The 15,457-nt window shown below is 38.7% G+C and overlaps 1 protein-coding gene across 7 annotated transcripts in view; it reads left to right on the top strand.

Annotated features, from left to right (window-relative positions):
• minar1 (membrane integral NOTCH2 associated receptor 1) overlaps positions 1-15,457 on the top strand; it is a 71,761-nt gene that overhangs the window by 33,080 nt on the left and 23,224 nt on the right. For 4 of the 7 annotated variants that reach the window (XM_044209258.1, XM_044209173.1, XM_044209596.1 and 1 more), the window contains one exon: positions 7,240-7,798. In XM_044209258.1, the coding sequence (XP_044065193.1) occupies positions 7,240-7,437 (198 nt within the window). In that variant the 3' untranslated portion in view covers positions 7,438-7,798. Of the gene's footprint in view, positions 1-7,239; positions 7,799-15,457 lie in introns of those variants that run through there. The other 3 variants (XM_044209427.1, XM_044209347.1, XM_044209511.1) reach the window with 1 other exon arrangement.

The following is a 15,457-nucleotide window of genomic DNA, read 5'->3' as shown; positions in this document are numbered from 1 at the left end:
CCATCACACTACCACCACCATATTTTACTGTTGGTATGATTTTCTGAAATGCGGTGTTACTTTTACACCAGATGTAATGAGACACACAAGAAATTGAACTCAGGTGTGATAAACCACAGTTATGTTTTAACAGGTGGGGGCAATCACTTTTTCACACAGGGCCATGTAGGTTTGGATTTTGTTTTCCCTTAATAATAACAACCTTCATTTAAAAACTGCATTTTGTGTTTACTTGTGTTGACTAATATTTAAATTTGTTTGATGATCTGAAACATTTAAGTGTGATGAACATGCAAAAAAATATTAAATCAGGAAGGGGTAAACACTTTTTCACACCACTGTATTACTGTATTGTCACTAGGTTTTAGTCAATTTAGTCAAGATTCAGAGTGCAAAGTGAGTCAAGTGTACCATGTAGAGAGCAAGGTTGGTGGTGTAGAATGCGTACATTAACATAGGGTGAGATTAGGAAGAATCTAGCATCATATGTTATCATTGGTTGTATTAGGGGTCAATCATGGTCAGTTGTATTGACTCCTCTCATCCCTCTGCTGGCTCTTCTCATTACCACTCTTTGTTTGGTGTTTAAAAATGATACAAATATTGAGATCATTAGGACACGAGCATGAATGTGCCAGGGCCGAATGGTGCAAGGAACCTATTATTTTTGGAAGGATTATTATTATTCTGGCAGTCCCTGGCACTTAAAGTGCAAGGAACCTATTGTTTTGTTTTTTTCCCATTTTAAATTTCCTGCATCAGTTTAATTTTTTAAAAACAATTGGAATTGGAAACACGGTTCCGCAACAGGTGAACTCAATCATTACCTGCTGTAGTTATCCAGCCCCCAGTAGCCGGTGCGGACCGACCAGAGGTAGCTCCAGTTAGCTGTCCCCCAGGCAGCTGCCGAGCAGCCAGGAAACCAGGGAGGCTGGGTGATTGTACAACGGAAGCATAGCCCTAAGCAGAAGCCCACGGTTCACCACCAGCCTGTTCATGTTTCTAACAAGTTCTCTCCACTCAGCGACACACCCGCTGAGAAACCAACTCTGATTATTGGCAGCTCCATTTTGAGAAACGTGAAGTTAGCGACACCAGCAACTATAGTCAGATGTATTCCTGGGGTCAGAGTGGGCGATGTTGAATCCTATTTAAAACTGCTGGCTAAGGATAAACGTAAATATAGTAAGACTGTTATTCTCATTGGCTGTAACGACTCCCAGTTACAGCAATCGCAAGGTCACTAAACTTAAGGTTGAGTCAGTGTGTACATATGCAAAGACAATGTCAGACTCCGTAGTTTTCTCTGGGTCCCTGCCAAACCAGACCAGTGATGACATGTGTAGCCGCATGTCTTCATTCTGCCACTGGCTGTCGAGGTGGTGTCCAGCAAACGATGTTGGCTTTGTAGATAATTGGCAGACTTTCTGGGGAAGATCTGGTCTGATTAGGAGAGACGACATTCATCCCTCTTTGGATGGAGCAGCTCTCATATCTATAAATCTGGCTGAGAACACGTTTCTCTGCGCTTCCAGAGCAGTTACCCACCCAAAACTCCTGACAGTACCCCAACCTCTTAAATTAATAAAATCAAAGTTAACAGAAGAGGAGTTATACATAAAAACAAAAACGCTGAAATAGCACAACAAAATAGGAGAATTAAATGTGGACTCTTAAACATCAGATCTGTCATGTAAAGCTATATTAACAATTTAATTTCAGATAATCATATTGACTTATTTTGTCTTACTGAAACCTGGCTGGGTCATGAAGAATATGATGAATCCACTCCGCTCAGTCATATTAAGTCTATTAGTCTTTCACACCCAACGTGGAAAACACGACAGCTAATTCTATTTGTTAGTGTACCACGCTCCTGGTCCTTATTCTGAATTGCTATCTGAATTCTCAGAGTTTTTATCAAGTTTAGTCCTTAAAACAGATAAAGTAATTACTGTAGGTGATTTTTAACAATCACTTGAATGTTGAAAATGATTGTTTATCTCATTATTAGATTCGATTGGTTTTTTCGGGGTGTACATAAAACCACTCACTGTTTTAACCACACCCTCGACCTTGTTCTGGTATATGGCATTGAAATTGAAATTATTTAATAACTTTTGAACTCCTATTATTGGACTACACGGCATTAGGCAAAAACTCCTACTCTCGATGTCTATCTGATAGTGCTGTAGCTAAACTTAAGGAAGCGATTCCATCTGCATTTAAGTCGGTGCTATGTCTCAATATAACAGAGGACTCCTATGCTAATTTCAGCCACTCCCAAATTGACCATCTTGTTGTTAGTGCTGCAGGCTCATTGCGAACGACACTCGATTCTATTGCCCCTTTAAAAAAGACGATACTAAAACAAAGAAGGTTAGCTCCATGGTATAACCCCCAAACCCGCAAATGAAAGCAAACATGGCAAAAACGAAATTGCATTCCAACAACCTGGAAGAATATAGGAAAGCCCTCCATAATGCCAGAGCAGCCTACTACTCATCATTAATAGAGGAAAATAAAAACAACTCCAGGTTTCTTTTCAGCACTGTAGCCCAGAGAATCACAGGTCTATTGAGCCATGTATTCCTATAGCCCTCAGTAGCAATGACTTCATGAGCTTCTTTGATGATAAAATTTTAACAATTAGAGAAAAAAATCATCACGTCCTGCCCTCAACCATTACCGAGTTATCTTCACACACAGGAACCTTATAAACAGCTGTAAAACGTGATATATATTTAGACTGCATTTCTCCTATCAGCCTTCTTCAACTAACTTCAACGATTAATTCATCTAAGCCATCAACCTGTCTCTTAGACCCCATTCCAACTAGGCTGCTTAAAGACGTTTTACCCTTAGTTAGCACTTCTTTACTGGATATGATCAACCTGCCTTTATTAACAGGCTATGTACCACAGTCCTTTAAAGTTGCTGTAATTAAACCTCTTCTTAAAAAGCACACTCTTGATCCAGGGGTTTTAGCCAACTATAGACCTATATCTAACCTTCCTTTTCTCTCTAAGATCCTTGAGAAAGCAGTTGCCAATCAGTTGTGTGACTTTCTAAATAACAATAGTTTATTTGAGGATTTTCAGTCAGGATTTAGAGTGAATCATCACAGAGACAGCACTGATGAAAATTACAAACGACCTTTTAATTTCATCAGACAATGGGCTTGTCTCTGTACTTGTCTTGTTAGATCTTAGTGCTGCATTCAACACCATTGACCGTTGATCTCAGTTTGTTAACGGTGAGTCCTCCGTGCATGCCAAAGTTAGTCACGGAGTTCCACAAGGTTCTGTGCTTGGACTGATTCTATTCACCTTTATATATGCTTCCTTCAGGCAATATTATTAGGAAATATTCCATAAACTTTCATTGTTATGCGGATGATACCCAATTATATCTATCGATCAAGCCAGATGAAACTAATCAGTTAGCTAAAGTTCAATGCTTGCCTTAAGGACATAAAAACCTGGATGACCTGCAGTTTTCTGATGTTAAACTCTGACAAAACTGAAGTTATTTTGCTCGGCCCCAAACACTCCAGATACACATAATCTAAAGATATAGTTACTCTAGATGGCATTGCCCTGGCCTCCAACACCACTGTAAGGAATCTGAGTTATCGTTGCTCAGGATTTATCCTTTGACTCCCACATGAAACAAACTTCAAAGACTGCCTTCTTTCACCTATGTAACATTGCAAAAATCAGGCACATCCTGTCTCAAAATGATGCCGAAATATTAGTGCATGCATTTGTTACTTTTAGGCTGGATTATTGCAATTCCTTATTATCAGGCTGCACAAATATGTCCCTTAAGACTCTCCAGAATGCTGCAGCATGTGTACTGACAATACGAAAAATAACTTTCTCCAATATTAGCTTCTCTTCACTGGCTCCCTGTAAAATCCAGAGTAGAATTTAAAATCCTTCTCCTCACCTACAAAGCTTTTAATGATCAGGCACCATAATATCTTAAAGAGCTCATAATATCTTATTACCCAACTAGAACACTGCGCTCCCAGAATGCAGGGTTACTTGTGGTTCCTAGAATCTCCAAAAGTAGAATGGGAGCCAGAGCTTTCAGTTATCAAGCTCCTCTCCTGTGGAATCAGGTCCCAGTTTGGGATTGGGAGGCAGACACCCTCTCCACATTTAAGAGTAGGCTTAAGTGCAATGAGATAACTTCTGTTATGAATTGGCGCTATATAAATAAATACATAAATTGAATTTTTCGCCATTTACAGGCTCTGTAATTTAATGAACTCCTTCTAGAGAATTAATTGGATCGACTTCAAATTTGGGCAGTGTAATCTAAAGACCGTTGCGATGCAGCGAATTCTGTCTTCCAAAATTAGTAACAGTGCTACCTTGTTTCAAAATTAGTAACTGTGCTACCTTAGCTCCACATCATTATATCTTTTCCAAATTTCACATGCTTGATTAGTTTCCTGGGCTGAGGACATTTAAAGGCTAATTAGGAGTTATATTGCGTGATCTACACTTGATACACACCAACATCATGTATGATTAGTGCATGTTCTCCACCGCCACATAGTGGATGCAGGAAGTGATATTTAACTCCTTCGCGCAGTACCTGATGGTCGTGAACATTCAGAGTAGAGTCAGCTGGTCAAAAGACCACGGTGGTGGCTCCCTGAAGTGGCGTGGAGGTCGAGGACGAAGTGTTCCTGGAAGTGCCAGGACCAACGGCTTCTGGCACTTGTTGGGGAACAGAAGTCCAGGTTTGGGCCAAAGATTGGGTCTGGATTCCCTTTCCAACACTTTACCAGTAACTCAGAGTCTTAAGGCACTCAAATAATTCACTGGAGATGGTCAGAGTTCAATGCAATAGAGTTTATTCTTTCACAAGAAGTAAAACCGAGCAGGTTCCGGAACCACACTGATTTCAAAGCAGTGTCTTTTCTAGCCCACAACATCCCTCCTACTCTGGTCTCCACCTACTTTTCTTAAAACTTACTCATACTTTTCCTCAAAATAATAATGTTATGCTTTCCATATTTGGACATTTGGAAAACCCCAAATCTTCCTTGAGCCAATTCTAATGGTATCTTGGAAAGTCCCCAGCTCTCCCTGCCTGGGCATGTTCAGACAAGTCCAGGCATGTTGTTGACACCATTATTTTGTATTTCAGACTATATTTTTTAAAAACTTAATATTTTCACACATTACACAAGTTACATGCTTTAACACTCTTTTTCACCTATAGCTGGCTATCCGAAACAACATAATTTGTCTAAGCATGCAACATGAGTATTCTGTGAGTCAATATAATAAGTGCACAAGTTAGTTATATGACATATTCATCATGCATTCATAACACAATACATATAATGACATTTACTACATCATTAATGCAGTTTACACACAAAGTACAAGGAACCTATTGTTTTTTATAGGCATTATTATTATTATTAGGGTCAGAGTACAAATGGGCTGGGAACCAGGCATGAAAGAGGAAGTTCTTATAACTTGACTGTACATGGTCAAATCTGCCCCAAACTTCAAATGTTTGATTAGAGTCCCGGTCTGAAGATGTCTACATGCCAATATTCAGAAATAGTCATAGTGCCACCTACTGACAACAGAAAGTTACAAGCCCTATACTCTTACAAATTACACCTACCAGGTTAACCAGATCCACCTCAAATTTTTTCAGCAAAGTCTTAAGACCTTGATGATGCTTCAAATTTCACGTGTTTGATAAGAGTCCCACCCTGAGGACAGCTGAAAAAGTGACTCATTATTGAAATGCAAGGAATTATTATTATTTATTTTTTTTATCCAAAAGAATCGCATTTTGAGGGGCTAAAGATGCTCGAAAACTCACAAAACATTGCACAAAATTCAGAAGTGGTGAAAATGTACATTTGATGTAGGTCTTGTGCATGAGCGTGGCAAAATGAGTCACTAGCGCCAAGTGGGAGCTTATACAAATTAAACAGCAGTGGACCACAAATTGACCCTTGTGGGACTCCATATGGAATGCTGAGTTCATCTGATTCAAGTTTCCAATTAACACAGAGAATGATCTTCTAGCAACATAATAATATGAAATAAGCCAGTTCAGCACTGTGCCTCTATGGCCACATTCACTATATGTATTGTACTTACTATAGAAGTACAGACCATTTACATATGTAATTGTTGGTAAACAACCTTTTCAGGATTTGTTTCTCAAAAAGAAATGGATCAAGATTACTCTTTTTCAACAGTGGTATAACAATAGCATGTTTGAGAATTGTGCGAAAGATTCTAGAAAGTAGGGAGGCATTAACAATATCAAGGACATCATCAACCAAACAGCTGAAAACATTCTTGAACAACTCTTGACCTAATGCCTTAGTAGGTATTAGATCAAGAGCACATGTTGCAGAACATAACTGCTGCACCACTTCTTGTAGTTCACTATGTTGAATAGGGGTGAAGTTGGACAGAGTGCTGGCAACATGGCACTGAGTGGAAGAAGAGCGGTCACACCCAACAGCAGAGGAAGCCACAATTTTATTCCGAATATTGGAAATTTTGTATTTAAAGAATAGAAAATTCATTACATTTCACCGAAGAGTGAAGCTCAGCAGCTATTGGTCTAGGAGGATTAACCAGTTTATCAACTGTGCTAAACAGAAACGTAGAATTATTAAAATTTTCAGTAATGATTTGAGAAAAGCAATGTTGTCTAGATGTTTTCATTTCTTTGTTATATTTACTGAGCAGGTCTTTATAGATATTATAATCAACCTGCAATTTGGTGTTATGCCACTTGCGCTCAGATTTGCAGCAGGTTATTTTTAGTGCCTTCACTCTTTCCACATTCACATGCATTTGTTTTACCAGAAGTTAACTTAGTTTACAAGCATTTTGTCATGCAAGAAGCAAACAAGAGATATATCTATTATAAAATGCTCTAATCCCCAAATTTCCTCTTCACTTAATGTAATTTTGGATTTTTCATACACACCAAAACACAGTGCCCTATGATTAATGAAGGTATGCAAAGGAGACCGAAAACTCCAGAACACCAGGCTGTTTTGACCCTGGTTCTTCTGGTCAAAACGCAGATAAAGGTCTTAAGTTCCTGAACACTATCATGAAATCAGGGAGTGTATGTGTTATTGAATTTCTTAATAGCCAACTGTCAGTTTTTATAAAATGTGCAACTTTTCTCAGACCTGTGCATCCTCTTATTTATTGTTTGTTTTATCAGACCCAGGATTCCCTAAACGCCAACAACCTGGAGTACTGGATGGAGGACATCTACACACCAGGCTATGACTCACTGCTCAAGAAGAAAGAAGCAGAGTTCAGGAGGGCTAAGGTGTGTAAGATTGGAGCACTGATTGCAGCCGCTACCTGCACTGTGATCCTGGTCATCATTGTTCCAATTTGCACCATGAAAACATGAGAGAACCAGGATGGAGTCACCCTGCCTGAATGATACACTTTTACTGCTATCCTTTTCTGTTTGTGAAATGGGCAAGTGTACAGCAGATTTACCAACAATACGAACGTATTGGGGCTTGACTATGTTAGTTGGAGTTTTTAACGCAGTATTTACTTCTGGTGGCTTTCTTGCTAATATAAAAATGATTAGGAAAATAGAAATGAATTCAGCAAGTGCATAATATATACTCTATTGATTTAACAGTTGTAGTTTATTGGATTGCTATAAACTGTGTGGGACAGTTGGAAGCTCATTGATTTAATTGTCTGTCTTAAACAATTGCAGCAGATGACCATTGAACTAAATTGGATTTGTTTCTGTAGCCAGCGTGTGATATTTACTTTTTCGTATAATTACTGTACAGTGTATTTTGATCAAAGTTATTTTTGATGAATTTTCTGGTTGAATGTGAGAATTTATCTTTATTTTATAATCTTTCTTCAATAACAGCAAGCATTTTAAGTAATGAAATTTGTGCAACACATTTTTGTAATTAGAAATATATTGTACTTTAGTTGAAATAGAGGTGTACTTGTACAAGTATACCTCTACACAGCCACACTGAATGTATTCATAACATTAGCCTACTTACTTGGAAAGGATTGTACGGGCTCAGCACTATTGATTGGGCCAGCTTCCCACACTAGCATAAACTAAACAGAACAACATCCCTCTCAGAGCGGGTTTGTTCATCCATTCACTGCTGCAGTCTCCTTAAATGCCTTAAAGTACAAACATTTCTGTAGCTCATCCATTACCATTCATGTTTCACAGCCTGGCAAATCCGTAGTTTAACCTCAATATAGAAAAGTAGCCCTTAGTTTAACTTACATATAACACAGTGCACGCTAGATTAAAGGATGAGGCTGGTGTCATTCTATATTTTTTTTATTGTCAACAAATCGGAACAATGTGTTAGTCTATCTCTCACTTTCTTACTTCCCTATCCTGACTGTGGCACTCATCCCCAAGCCCAAATTTTCTACTTAAGACATACATCTTTAATCACAAATATATAGTTTAATTTTTTAAAAAGGCTTAGAAATCTCCTACAACAGCTGGCCTCTGTAGTTTTTAGCAAACGTTATGCAAACAGAAACAAATAGTGTATTTGCTGGGGACTATTTTCAGTGCCGTATTAATACACATTTAATGCTCTAGTGAGTATTTCTGGCAGCAGCAGGATGGTGTATGTGGGATTCAATAATAATCAAAGTAATCGAAAAGTGTGAGTGTTTTCATGGTAATGAAAAAGCATGTCACCCAGTACAACAGTGTGGCTCACTAATGTGTTTTTAATCATTTTTGGACAACAATGGAGCTCTATGGCACAGAAGATTAAGATATATCAGGCTTTGGATACACACACAATACTTCATAATTAATACTAATAATAATAATAATAATAATACATTTAATCATACATTTATTTATATAGCTTTTCAAAAGAAATGTTACAAAGTGCAAAGGCAATAAAAGCAAGATAAATGAAGCAAAAGTAAAAACAATATAATAACTAATAACAGATTGCAAGCTATGACCAATTTACTGGTTATACAAATGTATATTCAAATGTTTTACATTATCTATTAATACTAGAACTACCGGAATTCTACAACTACTACAATGGCCATAGCGGTCATTCTGACCGTTCATACTAGGCTATACTGAATGTCATTTTTGTTATGTACATTTGAAGCTTCTATTGAGGTTTTCGAATGATGCTTTCAATGTCTGTCGTCATATTTTATGATGTTCTCCCCCCCCCAAAATTTTAAAATCCTCAAACAAAATCCTCATTTTGAATAAAGTTATTTATCAGATTAAATGGAGCTCTGAGCGAATGCAGATACATAATATGATATTTTGATATACAATAGTGTAGCAGAATTAGATTTTTTGTTATTGTGGTTATATAAATGTAATTTATGGTGCTGTTAGATTGCTGCTAGACCGCCCCGGCAGATGCGTGCCTTGCTTTGTGTGCGACAAGCAAACGGTTTTTTCACTGCAGTGAAAATGTTGTTTTTGAAAGTGTCGGATGACAGAAGTCCAGGCCTAGGCCGAATAATGAGTCTGGCTTCCTTTTCCAACACTTTCCCAATAACTCAGATGAACAAAAACTGGAGACACTCAAAATAAGTCGCTGGAGAAGATCAGAGTTCAATGCAAGTTTATTTTTTAACAAGAGATAAACCCAGTATCAGTACCAGTACCGAACTGCCAAGCTCTGTGGATGGATGGAAGCAGACTTTTCTCTAGATAAAAACATGTTGCGAATTTTGGAAATCATTACGTCTATCTTTTTTCAATAAATTTTGATTTTTGGACTTTACAATGCTCTGGAATTATTGGAAATGTTTGGATCACACGAGTTGGAAACAGTCCTACGCAGCCACCTCTGGAATCTAGTTCTACAAATAGTATAACGAAGGGGAATGATCTCTGAATCACTCTCAGAGTCAATGTCAGATGAACTTTCAAGAGACCAAGAGACGTCACTAACCAAACCTGCTCCTCCATCAGACTCAGCATCATCAAGGCTCTGAAGCATGAATAAAGCCTCTGTGGCAGTCATTCTCCTTCTTGCTAACATTTTATTCTGAAATTATTCTGAAAGCTTTCTTTCCTCCTTGGTTTTAGCTCAAAGCTAAAGCTAGGTTTTAGCTTTGCAATAGCGTAAAAAAAAAAACTGGAAAAAATAGTTGCCAGGCAACTGTGACGCGCATCTTCAAGAGCGGGAAAAGTAGCCAACACCGAAATGATACACCATCTATAATGCATACGGTCAATATGATTGTTATGGCCATTCAAGGTAGAAATACTCAGAACTCTTTTGTGTTTTGTAATTTTAATAAAATAACAATGTTTAAAATATATACACATTTAGGAAAAGTCAGGGTCCTATGACATGGGTTACTACATGGGTTTTATTTCAACAAAGTTATTACAGACAAGATACAAGATAGATTTATTGATCATCTTTCAACACAGGGTTGTATGAGATTTTGTTTAGTAGTTCCCTTTATGCTACTCAAAAAAAATTATATACAGTAGATCAGTAAATAAATAATACGTCATAGAAATAATAAGTCATAGAAATGAAAACTAGTTTACATGGTGGAGTGCTGAGGATGAATTTAGTCTCACAGCCTGAGGGAAGAAGCTGCTCTGTAGTCTGGTGGTACGCCAGCCGATACTTCTCTATCACTTGCCAGACGGCAGCAGGATGAACAGGCTGTAGCTGGGGTGGGTACTGTCCTTTAGTATCCCTTGGGCTCTGCGCAGGCACTTCACCTCACCGATATCACTGATGCTCAGTACGTTGGTACCAATGATCATCTGAACAGTGTTAATCACCCGCTGCAGAGCCCTCCGGTCCTGGGCCGTGCACATCCCATGCCAGTTTGTGATGTTTCCAGTCAGGATGCTTTCTATTGCTCCACTGTAAAAGTTAAGAAGGACTTTGCCTTAAGTTTTCTTAAGAAATACAGCTGTTTCTGAGCTTTCTTGACCGGGGTAGAGATGTGAGAGGACCATGTCAGGTTCTCTGTGATGCTGAAATCCAGGAACCTAAAACTATTCACCTGCTCCGCCTCAGCTCCACTGATGAAGACAGGAGTGTGCGTCCTCTTCGAAAATCAATGGTCAGCTCCTTGGTTTTGCTGATGTTGAGCAGTAGGTTGTTCTCTGTGCACCACTCTGCAAGATTGTTGATTTCCTCCCGATATGTAGTCTCATTGTTGTTTGTAATCTGGCCGATGACATGCAAAATTTAAAAACTGTCAAAATGACTGCCTTGGTAGTTTTAGTGTTAAACGACTAAACACATTGTCTGTATCTTTTATAGATTAGCGGATATGGGTAAGCAGTTCCTGCATCAAAATCAACATATTGACCCAAAGCTTCACATTCTTACTTATTGCATTAACTAAGCATATTATATCTATAAGCATATATTAAATTTTGCACTGTATAGTCAGCTCCTTTGTTCCATTGTTCTCTGTGTTGGAGCATGATGACGACGACGATGATGATGATGATGATGATGAGGATGATGAACAATTTTACCTCTTTCATTGAGAAAGGATTGGACCTTTTTTGATTTTGCTATTTACATGACCTCTGGGTCATGAAACAGGCCTTGCAGGACTCAAGGAGGACACTAATGGAAGGCATAGTGACAAATGGCTAATTTATAATGGGACAAGCTCAAGCTAAGGTGACTACAGCCGATACCCCCACATTCCAGGATATGACCTGCAGATGATCACAGCATTGTGAACTCAGGAAACAAAGAACAAAGGGACTGACTTTATAATGTAGAATTTAATGTATACTAATTGATATGTTATGCTTAGAATTAACTGTATGGAAATGTATGAAGTTTTGGCTGATTTTGGAGCAGGGACAATAGACACGGAATAAACAAGGACTGCAGAGATAAAGAACAGCACATTTGTATAACACGTGAATCAATCATGACTGGTAATAAGAGAAAATGCAAGTTGAAATGACAATTCTGACTCACACACACAGGGTGCTGTGTGTGCCTGTTGCCCTTCCTCTTTTGCATCCCTCTCGCGGGGGAGGAAAAGCACATGCCTGTGATACAGGGAACACTGACATGTATTGATTTTATTATACTGTTTCATTTGCTATGCCTATATATATATATATATAGATATACATATGCATATGTGTACATATACTGTATATGCATGGGGTAATTTTATGTGTCACTTGTCATAAATAACAGAGGTATACATGATTGCCATTTGTGACATTTAAGCCTGGGATAACACTGTCACTCAGTTATTACTCAGTGGGTAATATCAGGGTGCCAGGACATCCTGTTTATTCATAAGAGGTGTTCAGTATCTTTCAGCAGCTGAGTAGGCTAACCTTTTTAACATGGGACCATCAGACATGTGGGAAACTTTGTTACTTTGTCATAAAGAAACGTTTTAGACGAGAGAGGAGTGAAAGCCATTGGCATCAGACACGGCCCACCTAACAGACACTGTAACAACAGGAGAAATCAAAGGGCCCCACTCTGTGTGCTCTCTCACCCAGAACTCAGTTGGCCGTCGGAACGCACTAAAGGCTGGCATCTAGCATACTTTGCTAGCGCACCTAAATTGCTGCTGCTAGTTTGGAAGAAACCTGCTCCAGTCTACTGCAACGTCTGTGTCCTAACTGTACCACAGTTAGGATTGTAACAAATTTTGAACTAAAACAACATCTGACAAACGCTGCCCTCACGTTTCCACTCACACCCAAACAAGTGGTTGTGAGAGAAGACCTCATTGTCCTGCTGCCTGCAGAGAGAGAGAGAGAGAGAGAGAGAGAGATAATGGCCAAGCCGAGCCACCCTGTCGGACCGATCACACTCGAGAAAACCCAAGAGCTCAACAAGGATCGACCCTCTTCTCCTCCTCCCTCCAAACTTTCCCTAGGCCATCTGAACCACCAGGTGAAAGTTTACTTTTCCTGTGCTTTGGGATCAATGCTACAGTGTTATGGCAATGAGGGTATGTTAGGTTAGAAGTCCCACATCAATATAGAAACTATTTGAATGGTTTCAGATATTTCCCTTTTACTTCCCAACAATCTCAGCTGCTGAATGGTGCATTGAGTTAATTTCACAAGTTAACGTCAAAGTTTTCATCCACGTGGTGGTCTCCTTTGTTCACACCAATTAAGCCATCTTGCCAAGGTATTATTCATTGCTTTATTTTTGGTATTCATTGCATTCATTCATCATTGCATTGATTGATCCATTTGTATATTTAGTGGTTATTAGTTGTCTGTGTAGTGAGTATTTCAATAAAGTTGTCATTTATAAAGAACTCAGTTGGGTCGTGTGTATGAAATGTTACATCACTGTTTACGAGTCAAGAACTTAGTGGCAACCTACAGAACTTAAACTGAATTAATTATTATTAATTAGTTGGCTATCATTTTCCCTTTCCAGGGTGGTGCCCTGAGGTGAATTTATTTATTTTTGGTGCTGCCGTGGTATTAATGCAACAGTGTCCCAAAAGTGACCCTGGATTGGCAGCCCTTGACGAAATCCAGATCATGGGATACTAGCCCTTAAAGGGGTCAGTGCTAGGTTGGTGCCATGCACAACCTGGAAAGCAAGTTGTAAATTAATAAACTTAGGTTTAGGCTTTGTTCAGAATACAGACAAATCAGATTTCTTTCTCAAAACAGATCTTTAAGACAGATTGTCCGCCATGTTATTTGCAAGTGATCAGATTAGATTTGTGTGTCCAGACATCACCAACTTATCTGTATGGGTTGCTGTGGTAACGATGCAGGCTTTTCAACATGGAAACATGAGAAATGGTGATCCATCATCTCCATAATCCTCATAAACCTGTACCACCTCAGGCTTCCAAAGTCTCTGTAAGCACAATTTTGTGTCCCATATGTACCCTATAGTTATTTAGGAACTATGTGGTTAGCCTATCCTCATTTTGTTATCATCTGTACATCTGTAGTGTAGGTAAGTAGCATTTGATCATTTTGAAATAAATCACAGCAGATTTATAAAATGAATCTAGGACTGATTATGCTATCTTCCCCCAAACTTCTAGCTTTGTTGTTCATTAATAATAATAATAATAATAATAATAAAACTTTATTTATAGAGCACTTATCAAAACAAAGTACAAAGTGCTTCACAACAAGAAAAATAAAATAACACAGTGAATGACGAAATATAAAGAAATAAAACACATGAAATACAGAAAAGCAATAAAATGAACAGTAAAATAAACAGCCAGTTCACGTAAAATCAGGATATGCTTTCAGATAAAAATGTGTTTTGAGACGAGATTTAAACGAAGACACTGACTCAGACAACCTAATTTCTTCGGGCAAGTTGTTCCAGAGCCTCGGGGCCCTGATAGCAAAAGCTCTGTCCCCCTTAGTTTTCATCCTAGACTCAGGAACAGACAGGAGACCCCTGCCCGAAGATCTCAAACTACGTGAAGGTTCATAAGGGATTACAAGGTCTAAAATATAATCTGGGGCCAGGCCATGAAGAGCCTTAAAAGTAATCAACAAGATCTTAAAATCAATCCTAAAACCAACAGGGAGCCAGTGTAAAGAGGCTAAAACAGGTGTTATGTGGTCATACTTCTTGGTCCTGGTTAACAGCCTAGCAGCTGAGTTTTGTACAGTCTGCAGTCGTGTCAGAGCTTTTTGATTAAGACAAGTGAACAGGCTGTTACAATAATCAAGGCGTGAGGAGATAAAAGCATGCACAACAGTTTCTGCATCACTAAGATTTAAAATAGCTCGTATTTTTGCAATGTTTCTGAGGTGATAGAAACATGATTGGACAAGCTTAGTGATATGTTGCTCAAAACATAAATTGCTATCAAACAGGACACCAAGATTTCGTGCAACAGGCTTGATATGTTGTGACAGGTTACCAGTGGATGGCAGTATTTGTTTAGTGATGTGTTGGGGCCCAATAACAAGGATTTCAGTTTTATTTGAGTTGAGCTGTAGAAAATTTATCAACATCCAATTTTTTATGTCAGACAGGCAGTCCTGCAGAGAACTCAGCATACTAAGGTCAGTGGGCTTGACAGGGAGGTACAACTGTGTGTCATCCGCATAACAATGAAAAGAAATACCATGTCTGCGGATTACATCACCCAAGGGAAGCATGTATAAGGAGAACAATATTGGTCCCAGAATTGAACCTTGAGGCACACCATACTTGATATGGGAAAAGGATGACTTGAAGTTATTAATGCTAACACAGAATTTCCTATTGGACAGATAAGATGCGAACCAGTCTAGTGCAGTTCCAGATATGCCCACCCAGTGCCTCAGTCTGTCTAAAAGAATGCCATGATCAATTGTATCAAAGGCAGCACTTATGTCCAACAGCACAAGAATTGAACACATGCCTGCGTCTGCATTCATTAAAAGGTCATTAGTGACTTTGAGAAGGGCT

Source organism: Siniperca chuatsi, linkage group LG1 (assembly GCF_020085105.1).
Source record: "Siniperca chuatsi isolate FFG_IHB_CAS linkage group LG1, ASM2008510v1, whole genome shotgun sequence".
Classification (NCBI taxonomy): domain Eukaryota; kingdom Metazoa; phylum Chordata; class Actinopteri; order Centrarchiformes; family Sinipercidae; genus Siniperca; species Siniperca chuatsi.
The sequence above is the reverse complement of the archived record's forward strand: the minus strand, read 5'-3'. Positions and strand labels throughout refer to the sequence as shown.